The sequence below is a fragment of the Mauremys mutica genome, chromosome 6 (assembly GCF_020497125.1).
Source record: "Mauremys mutica isolate MM-2020 ecotype Southern chromosome 6, ASM2049712v1, whole genome shotgun sequence".
Taxonomy (NCBI): Eukaryota; Metazoa; Chordata; order Testudines; family Geoemydidae; genus Mauremys; species Mauremys mutica.
Window position 1 is genome coordinate 67,349,930 of NC_059077.1, and position 12,999 is coordinate 67,362,928.

The window sequence follows — 12,999 nt, forward strand, 5'->3', positions numbered from 1 at the left end:
CAGAGACATTGCTGACAATGTGCTGGAGTAATGACATCCTCTTGACACACTCTTTTCTTTTACAAACAGACTTTGTACTTTGAATGGTAGAGTGGGTTGTTTCCCTTCAATTTCAGTCACATTTTGAGATGCTGACAATTCACAAGTATATGTGAATGTCATACACGGCACTGCCAGAGATTACAGGCATCAATAGTCATTAAAACAGTTCACTTTTTCATCACATGATACATTAAAAAAGCAAATCTGTTGTAAACTTCTTCATGTAATTGATTGCATGATGCATTAATAATGAATTCTTCCAAATGACCAGTATGGGGACTAGCATTGATTGAATACACATATGTATATGTGCTTCTCTAATTAAATTACTTATATGCAAATTTGAGCTTTAAGTTGCCACATTGTGTCTCAGTGAGATTGTATAAAACTAGAGCAAGTTAATATAGTCTATAGAAAGATCAGCAGAAAAGCAGAACTGTTACAGAAATATTAATAATCTATTTGTGTTTTGCACTTCAATGCCTGCTGTAATTAAAGTTAACCTGTTTCTCTTCTTCCGATGCTCCCGGTTAGAATTTTCTGACTCACTACCACTGCTGGTATTACAACGAGATCGTGACCTGGGGAGTGGAACAGTAAGAACAAGAATTATCAATATTAACAAGTTAACACTCTCAATATTAACACTCTCAATATTAACTATGTAACATTTTGCAATTAATACTTTATAAATTAAAGAAATTGTGTTCATTTGTTTCCTATTATTAGAATGTCCATAATACTGTAAAGTTCTGTACAAGACTATGAACAATATCCAACAAGAAGGAAGTAGGAAATAGCAGAGATGCAGGGAGAACATAAAACTTTGTCTACACTTGAAAGTGATTTCAGAGTATGTTTTTGTGTGTTAATAATCAGAAACAACGGTTTTGAAAGCAGATGTCCACACTGCTGTGTTTTCTGGGCTTTAGCGAATTCCATTTTGGACCACTGAGTCCACACAGTGCTGCATTTCTTCAAAATAAGTGCACAGCCTTCAGGATGGGCATCCCACTGTGTAGTCACAGAATCAAAGAAATGTGGGGCTGGAGGTGACCTCAAGAGGTCATCTAGTCCAGCCTCCTGTGCTAAGGCAGGACCAAGTAAACCTAGACCATCCCTGATAGGTCTTTGTCTAACCTGACAGGGATTCCACAACCTCCCTTGGTAACCTATTCCAGCGCTTATTTACCTTTACTGTTAGAAGGATATCTATCCTACGTTTCCCTTACTTCAGATTAAGCCTATTTACTTCTTGTCCTACCATCAGTGGACATGGAAAATTGATCACTTCACTCTTTATAGCAGCCCTTAACATATTTGAAGAGTGTTGTCAGGTCCCCCTCCTACCCCCCGTCTTCTTTTCTCAAGACTAAACATGCCCAGTTTTTTAAATCTTTCCTCATAGGTCAGGTTTTCTAAACCTTCTATCATTTTTCTTGCTCTCCCATGGACTCTCTCCAATTTGTCCACATCTTTCCTAAAGTGCCCAGAACTGGACCCACTACTCCAGCCGAGGGCTCACCACTGATAAGTAGAGTGGAACAATTACCTCCCATATCTTACATACAACACTCCTTTTAATACATCACAGAATGATTTTAGCCTTTTTTCACAACTGCATTACATTTTTGATTCATATTGAATTTATGATCTGCTATAACCCCTAGATCCTTTTCAGCAGTGCTACCACCTAGCCAGTTATTCCCAATTTTGTAGCTGTGCATTTAATTTTTCTTCCCTATGACTCCCTACTTTGCACTAGTCTTTATTGAATTTCATATTGTTGATTTCAGACAAATTCTGGATCGCACAGGGGTGCATCTGGCTCCCACCAGCATTTAAACAGTGGGGTGACAGCCATTCTAGATGACCCCAGAACAGTAGAGGGCACACAGGTAAACAGGCTGACCCAAGTGTGCAGCAAAGTAAAGTGGGATTGCAGTGGGAGGTGAAACAGTTGAACTGAAATGGGGATGTGTTCACACCTAACTTCTTGTGAGAAAACTCATCCTGAATGTTGGTAAACTTGCTTCCAACGTGAGTTAATTACAGTAGGTTGAGACACCAGATAATTCTAAACAAAAACATGTCTGTGGAAGCAATGCATTTTATCCTGAAAACCTCAAGTTGATCCAAAATAACTTTCAAGTGTAGACAAGGCCTTAGTAAACTTTAACCAGGCAGCATAGTACGGTAGGGTAACTTCCAGTGAGTTTTGCCGTGGTGAGTCTACAAGCAGTAACTGAGGTCGTATTATGAAGCTTTTCAGCAGACAAAGGATACTTATACAATTTTACATGGGTGGGATTCAACACATTGTTAAATGATCCATTGAAAAAAATTAATACAAAGCTCTAAATGTAGCAATTAGACAGATGGATAAGTAAAAAATAGACAATTTTGTGCTATTGTAGGTTATTAAAGTATTGTAATTAAAGAACACTGTGTATACTACCATTTTGTTGTTTGTATTAGAATGTAAATCATCCCTACTGAGACATAAATACAAAATTCTCCAATATTCTCTTTCCAACCTCTCCTTGTCAAATAATATTTACCTTCTCCTTTGCTTTAGATCTGAATCTTCACCACTGTTCTGGGCTTTCCTATGGCATAAAGATAATTAAGGAAGCTTTGATGAAACATCTATAGGCCTCTTGAAGTCTAATATTAATAGGCACTCACCTTCCCTTCAGATAGAAAATAGTTGATGCTTGTAAAGTGCTTGAAGGATCAAAGTATTCTTATACCATTTTAAAAACTACCATATGCACACGGAACACTGAGTTATTTGTGAGATCTGAAATTCATTTTCTAAAGAGTACTGAAGGACTTTAAAAAACTTAGAATGAATTAAGTGGAGTTTTCAAATAAACAGAAGGAAAAAACAGTCTGATAGGTTGTGATTCTACTGAGTTTAACAGTGTTCTTTAAAAGTGGCCCGAAAAAGATTTTTCATTGATCTTGTGCCCACTTCTGCTTCTGTATGATGTATAAAAAAGGGATTAAGGGCTGATTTTTTTCTCTCTTTGTGTTTTTACATTAGAAATATGAAGAATGTCAAGTTTGGTTCTCCCTGGTTTATTTGGAGGACCTCCTAGGGGAACCAGGAATATATATTCTGATTTCTCGCACCTTAACTAATGAGGAGATATGGTGTTCAATCTTCAACAAGGAGGTTTCTTTTCCAAAAGTCACTGAAGTTAACCAGGACAATTGGGGCCAGATCCTCATGTGAATCAGTGAAGTTGATGGAGCTAAGCTGATCTACATCTGCTGAGGATCAAGTCTGAAGGTTATAAGCAACTGACAAGAGATCCTTTCCCCTCCCAATTATTGTGATGTCAGTTTTACTAGTTCTCCAGTCTTCAGAGAACCTTTCAAAGTAGACAAGTCCTGAATTTTTAAGTATTTAGAAAATAACAAAAACTTTTAGGTCTTCTTTACACATTAATATAAAGCAAAATATTGACACATTTTTTCTTTTTCCCCCTTGAACTTTGCAGGTCATCTTTATCTATGCACAGATGGATTGCTACAGTTCCCTCTAAAGTCAATGACAAAGGTCTCGCATTGACTTCAGTAGGAGCAGGGTAGAGCTCTGCAAGTTAGCCAATAGAGTTCATTCAGTGTAGTAAAGTCTGATTTTTTTCTAGTAAACAGCACACAAACACAACAATTATTCTGTTATAAGGCAGATGAAAAAACAAAGAGCACTAATGAAATTCAAGACTCAGCAGGATATAATTGGGTTAGCACCTGTCAGTGTCCACAAGCTCATGTAAGAGATAAGACTTTGAAAAACATTTCTGTAATGCTGTGGCCCAAGAGAAAATGTGTTATTGGCATGACCACCTATCAGTATTGTAGATATTGCAGATGCTTGTCCCAGGTAATACATGCTACACATCTCAAAAAGATCTCTTATTGCATGGCACACAAGTGTTATACTTTTCATTACATACGGTATTATACATTGCACATCTAAATTTCTTTTTTTTTTAAACTGACCCCAGTGAGCATTCTGATGGCTAAAATTGAACTGAATCAGAATAATGGTCTCAGGAAAATAAAATACATTCCAAGTAAGACTTACAAGCACCAGATACCCAGCAGGTGGAAATCAACATAATCCAATGATTTCAATAGAGCAATGCTGGTTTATACCAGTTGAGGATCTGGCCCACAGGCTCTAGTATGAGACTCAGACAGATTTAATGGGAGAGAGCCTCACCACAGCTCACCCATTCATGCAGAATAAAAGGGCTGCAGCAGCATAAATGGCCCTAAAAACCCCATAATCCAGCTGGGAGAGAATTCCCTCACCTGCAGGGCTGGTCTATGAGGACTCCTTTGCAAGCCCTGATGTCAGAGGCATGCTGAGGACAGTGCTCAGGGCTGCAGCACACAGCACTCTGGAGATTCCAGGAAGTGCTATGGCTGACATAACTAAGATGACCCTGGAGACCTATTGAAAGTATGCCGGGGGTCTCCCCAGCACTCAACGCAGCCCAGGATTGCACCTGCAAAAGGAGGTTGAATTACATTAGCCCCAGTTCTTCCTGGATTGCAAGATCGGGGCTTTGTCTGTAACTAGTGCAGCACAGAATCTCCCCCCATATTGTTTTATTGTATTTGTCTAAGCTACTCAGATGTCTGCATAATTAAAGGAACATACCAAATAGTTCACAGCTCTGTTTTTGCAGACATACTGTCCAGTGTTCTGAGAGTCACCAAAGGCCATATTGAAGAGCGTTTCCTTAATGGCTTCACCAGATTAGTCTTTTTGTTGAAAACAATAGTGCAATACTGATATTCTTTATAAAATCACATTGTCAAACAAGCGGCCTCCCCTCTCTGCTCCACATAGCGCGCAGCAGCAACTGGGATGAGCACACACGGGCAGATCATTCAAATCCCCAAACCAACTGGCACCAGCAACCACAGCAGGCAAAGGGGTTAACTCAAGGCCTTCCAGCCTCCCACCTCTCCCATTGGACTCAGAAGGATTTGTCTGGGTCCCGGGGGCCACACTTTCCTCCTTCCACATAAGGAGCAGTAATTCTGGAATTTTTGTTCACTCATTGATTATTGGTGCAATGTCTCTTCTCTGACACAGCTCTGGATTAAGGAGCCTTTACTGAGCCAAAGCAAGGAGAATCACAAAAGAAGACTTCTGTTGAAAGCAGAAGTTAATATAACTCTCCACATTCTTACCTTCTTCTAGCCTGTTGCCCAGATTCATTTTCACTGCCACCTGATGGGTTCCGTCGTCGAGAGTAAGGAAATTTTGGTGATTTATTGCGGTCATTGGGAGAATTATACAGTCCACTAGAAATAAACAGCAAGAGTAAACAATTGACCTCAAAAATATCAGAAGATTTAGATACCCCAGCCTCATTATACAGAAATACTGCGCAGGCACATACTTCAGTTTTTAAAAACAGCTATAATGGCCATGTTAAGAAGTAGTACATTTCTCTATACTGAATGGAGTGTAGATAAGATTTGGTCAAGCTGAGGTTGAGGATGTTACTGTTTTTCAGAAATAAATATATTACACTGAATCTTGAAAACAAGGGACAATTACACAGAACCCTTCAGAGAGTGATATTACAGAGCACTGCCACTGATTCAGTAGTTCTGAGCAGCCACAAAGAAGAACAGACCCATCCATTATTTCTGGCATAGGACGATTTTTTTAATAAAGCACTGTTGTAGCTGAGAGCTAAACTTTCAAATACACATTTTATTTAAAATGCTAGTGAAAACAGGAGACTAATCCATACTATAATTTACATACGTAGGGACCTTAGCCCCCTCTCCCAATGTCCACATAACTTAAATTAACATAAAACATCCAATTAATGCAAATGGGAGTTACAAGCCCATAACACAGATGCTCTAAAGAATAGCCCTTGTTTTGAAACTAAGAAGGGTTCCAAAGACTTTGTGCACTGAAATAAAAATGTCAGCAATCGCATCTATAAATATTAAAAACAAATATTCTATGGAACCAAACAACATGAACCTAACATATTTTCTTCATTGCAGTTAACCAAAGCTCTCACTCAGGTTTTAGCTCTCCACACTATACCATCCACACAAAAAAACCTTTTATATGAGTCTAGAGATGCTTTGAACACAGCTTGTTTTGAACACAGAGGTATAGGTCAGAGCTCAGCTCTACTTTAACTTGGGCTGGAATATGCTCACTTTGCAGTGTGGCTGCAGACTGTACCCAGGTTACGGAACTCAAGTGCTGAGAGTCCTCCAATGCCTTTCCACAATTCCTCCAGGGTTGTATTTTCCTGCCCTTCTACCTACTCCCTTACTCTACGCCTGCCAGAAGTCACCGCACAGTTTATATACACCAGTCTGGCATTTATGCCCCACATTCCATGAGACCTGCTCCATTTCTGCACAGCACTCAGACAGCACTAGAACAGAGAGGCCATCCAGGAAATCCTCAACCCAGTGTGTTGCTGGCTGGTCAGAGGCTCACACTAAAGGTCTGTTGGACCTCTGGTGTGTGGTCAGTAAGGTCCACAGTTTGTCCCCAAAATCAACATATCTGTGAGACCATCTCCAAGAGACTGGCAGAGGTGAAGATTCATCAAATGGGAATACAGTGCAGGAAAAGTATCAAAAACTTGAAGAGTGCACATTGCAAGGCAAGAGACTCCAACGGCAAGTCTGGCATCTCACCAACAACCCACCCCAACTACAAGGAATACCATCAACTTGCTCCTGGATTGATATGGCCTCTTCATCAGCATGTCCTGGCACTGAAGGGTCAGCACAAGCTCCTCACGCAGCTCCACACAGATAGCCTTCCTCATATGTAGGGAAGACCCAGTGCTGGTCATCCCAGGTCTGCATGATGATGTAGTCCCACCATTCAGTGCTTGTGGTCTTGCTCTAGAACCATCAGTCATGATAGGGGGATTCATAGCAACTAAATCCTGAATCAGCTGTGCTTACTGCATCATATCTGAATGCAGCCTGCCTGATCTCAGCAAGACACATTGTTGCCTTCTCAGGGTGACAAGCCACTGCCAAAATGCTCTCTCCCACATTTCATGTCCTGCACTGGCCAGCTGTTCCCGAAATAAGAGTTTCATTAATGACAACAGCTGGAACAGGTCATGGCCCTGAGCTGGACCCATGCCTTGCTATTTGTTGGAACGGAGGCCATGGACAGCAATGTGGAGCACACCAAGCTGGAAGTGCTTCAGTTTACTGACTTGGTGGGCTAAGACTACTTTCGCAGAGGGGCCTAAGAGGGACAGACAAGTTCTCCCACAATATACTGCAAAACAGTTCATACAGCTGCACAGCACTAAGAATATTCCCCCAGAAATCCTAGTGCCTAACCTGGGTCAGTGCAACACCAATGTGGACACAACTACATGGGTACAACTTGAGCGTGGCTTTGCGGCATGGATGCTCACACTTGGGCTTGGCTAACTCGGGTTCCCAGACCAGGTAAACTGCACTGAAGATGTACCCACAGAGACCACTTCTCCTGTCACTGAAATGCAGCTATTTCTGGGATGAAGTACAATAATGCTTCAACTATGCATAATAACTTTACACAACGTTTTGGTGCTGGAAGTAAAAAAGAATCCAATATCCAACTGATAATGCAGGGGAAACGTAGAATTAATTACGTACATTGGGAATTTGATCAGTGACAGTTAAAGTTCCCATGCTTGCGAAAAGTGCCAAGTGATATTTAATGAAAACATACGCTCAATTCTTCAGCTTAACACTTAGGCTGAATGGCTGAACCCCCGGTAGCCTAGTGCTCATAATCCTATGATGGCACACATTGATTCAGTTCTAACTCAGGGGTGAACAACATCTGAACTGTTGAATTATCAAAACCACTTTGCAGGCCCCCTGAGTTTTCCTTGGAGGTCTCCCATCCAAGCAATGACCCAGTCTGATGCTCTGACTGGATCACAGCACAGGTTAATTAATTTACAATATGGTAATTCCCCACAAATACTCTTTGTATGAAAATATTTAAGCAAAAGATCATGTATATGACAGCATATGTATACTCTGGCCACAATGTCAGGTAGAAGGCAAAACAAGTGCTTCCAAAACCCCAGTGAGTGTATATTTCATTATGACAGTGGTTTATTGGTCTTACAGTAAGTAGCTCCACAATCTTTTTGGATGAGATATGTTAAACTAAGGTCCTAACTTGGTCCACTGAAGATCACTAGGTATTTTTCACAAGAAAAATGATGGTAATACCATGTATTCTGCCCAAAATCCAGTTTGGGTGTTACATTCTGCCTTCCTAAATGCCCTCTGGGGGTTCAGTTATCATCTTCTTCTTCATTCCCTGCCATAAATGGTTGTTTTAGGGTATGGCTACACTTACGGTTTGCAGCGCTGGTAGTTTGCAGCGCTGGTCATCCAGCTGTGTAGGAGCAGCGCTGGTGTGTGGCCACACTCACAGCTACCAGCGCTGGTGTGTGGCCACATTTGGAGCATTTGCAGCGCTGTTGGGAGTGCTGTATTATGGGCAGCTATCCCAGCATTCAAGTGCACCAACGTGCTTTTCAAAAGAGGGGGGGTGGAGGGTGGTGTACTGTGACAGGGAGCGGGGAAGATAGAGAGAATGGATTTTTGGAGCCAACACTGTGTGTTAGCTTCCTGGATTGGAAAAATCACAAAATGTTCATGAGCCCTTAGTCTTAACTCTAATTGCAAACAGCCTGCCTCCAACACGGACTCCCCCCTGTTTCACTCACTCCCTGTGGTGTACTGTGACAGGGAGCGGGGAAGAGAGAGATTGGAAAAATCACAAAATGTTTGCGAACCCTAACAGCCTGCATCCAACACTGTTTCCCCTGCCTCTCATTTGATCGTTCACAGCCAGGTACAGATAGCTCCTGTTTGCTGTGATCAGTGTTTGTTTTTATAGATAAGCAGTTCAAACGGAGCTCCGATCGGCTCCGTTCTGTTTCATTCACTCTCCCTGCCTGACTCTCATTTGATTGTTTACAGCCAGGTACAGAACGGAGCTCTGATCGGAGCTCGTTCACAACAAAACAAAGAGAGGCTGCATAACAAAACAAAGAGAGTAATTTATAAAAGCATTCTGGGATACACCTTATTCCCTGGAGGCCAATCACAGCGCTGGTGTGTGGCCACACTTGATGACCAGCGCTGCAGCACCAGCGCTGGAATCCTTATTCCCCATGCCGAGTGAGGTGTACTGCCAGCGCTGCAGCCAGGGAGTTGCAGCGCTGGAAGTGCCCTGCAGGTGTGGCCACTTACTAATTGCAGCGCTGGTGGAGGCTTTCCAGCGCTGCAAATCGCCAGTGTAGCCATACCCTTAGAGCATTACTCTGCTCAGTTAAAGAGCTGTACTTCATCCCAGAGGTGACTGCATTTCAATGGTGGAAATTCTTTACTAGAGACCATGAAAAACGGCATATGAAGCCAAGTGCTTTGGGATGGAAAGAGCTACATAATTTCAAGATTATCATCATTTGGCTGCTAAAATATCAAACTTGCATCTTCTCAAAAGGATAATTTTAACACGAAAGCAGCAACATTGCAGTTGGATAACATTTCCTCTCTCAAAGGTCACAAAATCATTTTTAATGTCAATTTACCATGAATGTAAAAATATACTAATGTTTCAGCTGGATTAAGCATAATGCTTATTTCTTCTGCAAAAGTGTAATTTGCTACCAGGATATTACTTTTGTACTCTGATTTACATTACTGAAAAATAAATACATGCACTTTGTACTTCTAGCAACAGAATACTTATCAATTGTTTCATTCTTTCCCTGAAAGGGCACTGATCAGAACAAGCCACGATGGCATCCAGAATGTACTGAGGGACTTATGCAGAAATGCCAGGTAACATGCTACACAAACAGGTCTGGCTTCTGGAATGCGTGATATATGTTCACTCTGACCTTGCTACTCATGAATGTATTACATCACCACTCTTGCACCATCAACCAAGCAAAATCTTTGCCATTGCATGATGTTTACCTTACCTCTGGGGGCCATTTTCCTCCCATGGTGCACTTATTTTACTTCTTTGGGTTTCTGGACTATTTTCACTTTTTGCCTTTTTAAAGCTAAGGAAAAATACATATAAATATAAAAACCATGACAATGATAATTTAAAAACACTTTTTTTTTGCCCATGACCTCATTAATGCTCATTCTAGGAACATGCAGGTCTGAGGGCTTGTCTACATTTATTGGGGGATCGATACATGGTGATTGATGCATCGGCGGTCAATTTAGCAGGTCTAGTGAAGACCCGCTAAATCAACTGCAGATCGCTCTCCCGTCGACTCCTGTACTCCACCTGAACGAGAAGCGCAGGGGAGTCGACGGGAGAACGTCTCCCGTTGACATAGCATAGTGTGGACCCCGCGGTAAGTAGATATAAAGTATGTTGACTTCAGCTACGTTATTTACCTAACTGAAGTTGCGTAACTTAGATTGATCTCACCCCGTAGTGTAGACAAGACCTGAGAAAACCCACTTTTCAGGCATAAAGCTGTTGGCCCTCCATCCTGAAGAATTCTTCACAGAAACATCAGCTCTGGAAGTTGGAAAGAGCACCAGCGAATTAGCTCTGCAATATAATTTCTGACTAACTCTGGAAAAAATGTTCCGAGGCAGTCAGGGATAGGACAGTGGACTCACAAGTAGTCAGCAGTGAGCATGTGACTGAACTTCTACACTACCTATGGAGGAGAAGCCATCAATATGTTCTAAAACAGTGGCTCTCAAACTTTCCAGACTACTGTACCCTTTTCAGGAGTCTAATTTGTCTTGCTTACCCCAAATATAAATGCTACAGACATTTCCAAAGTACAAACCACCAACAGAGGCTTCTAGAAAGGTTTAGAGAGACACAAGCCAGCATTTTTCACTGTAAGGGTAAAGTTAGTAACCTCCCTGACAGGGAGTTATTAAGAAAACTTGGATACTTAATTTGTTAATCTACTTTTAACCTCAGCCTTCTGTTACTCCAGGTTGTTGAGTTAATCATTTAATTCTCATATAGTGTAAAAACTGCAAAGCTACCAACAAGGCAGCAGAAAAAGACAGAAATAAAATGGGGTCACTTAAGAAGGTGAATCATATTTTTCTTAATATTGCACCCATTTGGCTGTCAATTCAGATGTATGCAAAGAATCTATTCCCAACCCCAACTCACTTCAGTTGGTGTAAATGAACCTGATAAATAGGCCCTGTCCTGTATTGGGGGAACCACCACGTCCCCACTCCTTTTTTTGTGTGTGTGTGCATAGTATTACAATTACACAATGAGGTGATAATTAGAATGAAGACACAATTTTAAATGCATGTCCAACACAGCTTTAAAAAAAAAGAAAGAGGAATAATCCCGGGTGCTGAATTAACAGTATTAGAATTCTAAGCCATTTCTCATTCAGAGCAGACATACATTTTACAGCTAGAGTGCTGGAGCATGGCAGCTCTTCAGATACTGGCATTATCTTCAGGAATGCAGTTGCAAAAGGGATTGAGCACATTCAGTATCTTTGAAAAAGTTAGCATTGGAATTTCATGAGAGATTACTGGTTTTTTCCTGGTTTATCTTGAATTTATACCATTTATGCATAGGTGAGCAGCTATCTATTTCAGCAGTGAATGAGATGCTAAGCTATGAAGACTCAGCTCAGAGGAGTTGATAAAAGATGCCTTGTAAGCATTCTTAGGGTGTATTACTAGAATGAAGTGGGATGGAGTACCAAACTGTAAATGCCTCACAGAGGAAGTATGCTGTCTGGACCCCATGTTTAGTAGAGGTAGAAAATATTTTTCAAATGCTGATACAGATACAAAGAAAAATCAAGGAATTTTGTTATTTAACTGTCATGGTAGAGAAACTTCTCTCTTAATATCTTCTCTAAAAATGGAGCAAGTCTCTATACAGACAAGTGCCTACAATACACAAGATATGCAGTCTGCAAGGAATAGCAGATATACTCTGAAGTTGTTTTAACCAGTTATTTTAATTTAAAACGATTAACACTGTTTAAAAACATACATTAATGGGAATCTGCTGCAGAATATTTTAGACTTTCAATTTTGTCATGTTTAGGTGTTCAGGTTCAGGTTTTCTTTCCCTCTTAAGTATAACTGTTAACTGGAGAAGTATATTTCAGTTCTGAAAATGAAAGAAAATTGACCACTATATTCAATGGAGTGTTGCTGATTTACACCAGCTCATGATCTGGCCCAAAAGATTCTTAAACTTTGGTCAATATTATGCCTGGCCTTACCAGTGTCTGCAGCACAGCAGAATGGGTGGTGGCTGCAAGGACTGACAGCAGTGCCAGATTTCCCAAAGTGGGCAGTTTGAGTGGGATGGGGCCATGCCCACCTGTTCTCCTGCCTCACTCCGGAAAGAAGAACTGGCCCTGAACAGAGGTGGACAGTAGGAACACATGCTGCGCCCTTTCAGAGGACTTCTCAGACTCCATTCTTCCTCTGCATTCTTGGATGCATTGATCCTTCCTTCTGAAGCTCCCACTGGGGCTGTGGACCTTCACCCCAACCCCAACCCAGGAAATGTCTTTCATGCCATAATCTGGTGGTTTTTTTGTTTAAATCAAGACTGGATGTCTTTCTAAACAATACACTCTTGTGCAGCCAGAAGATAAGGCATTGATACAAGAATTACTGGGTGAAATTCTATGGCATGAGTTGGGCAGAAGGTCCTTCTTGGCCTTAAAAATTTACTAATACTTAATATACTTCTTTTTCTATCCAACACTTTATGGGAGCTCTTCATTAGTAAGCCAAGATTAAACCTTTTTGGTCTCACTACACTTACCTTTTTACTGGGGAAGGTGCAATAATTTTAGTGGTTCCTTCTTTTTCCACAGTTTCCATATTTGCTGTAACCTGATTTATGCTTTTGGATCC

The 12,999-nt window shown here is 41.0% G+C and overlaps 1 protein-coding gene across 1 annotated transcript in view; it reads right to left on the reverse strand.

Moving 5' to 3' along the window:
* EPB41L4A (erythrocyte membrane protein band 4.1 like 4A) overlaps window positions 1-12,999 on the reverse strand; it is a 198,938-nt gene that overhangs the window by 31,519 nt on the left and 154,420 nt on the right. The window contains exons 14-18 of the mRNA XM_045020531.1: window positions 12,908-12,998; window positions 10,083-10,166; window positions 5,263-5,376; window positions 2,604-2,651; window positions 546-623 (exon numbers count right to left, since the gene is read on the reverse strand). Coding sequence (XP_044876466.1) covers window positions 546-623; window positions 2,604-2,651; window positions 5,263-5,376; window positions 10,083-10,166; window positions 12,908-12,998 — 415 coding nt within the window. The remainder of the gene's footprint in view (window positions 1-545; window positions 624-2,603; window positions 2,652-5,262; window positions 5,377-10,082; window positions 10,167-12,907; window position 12,999) is intronic.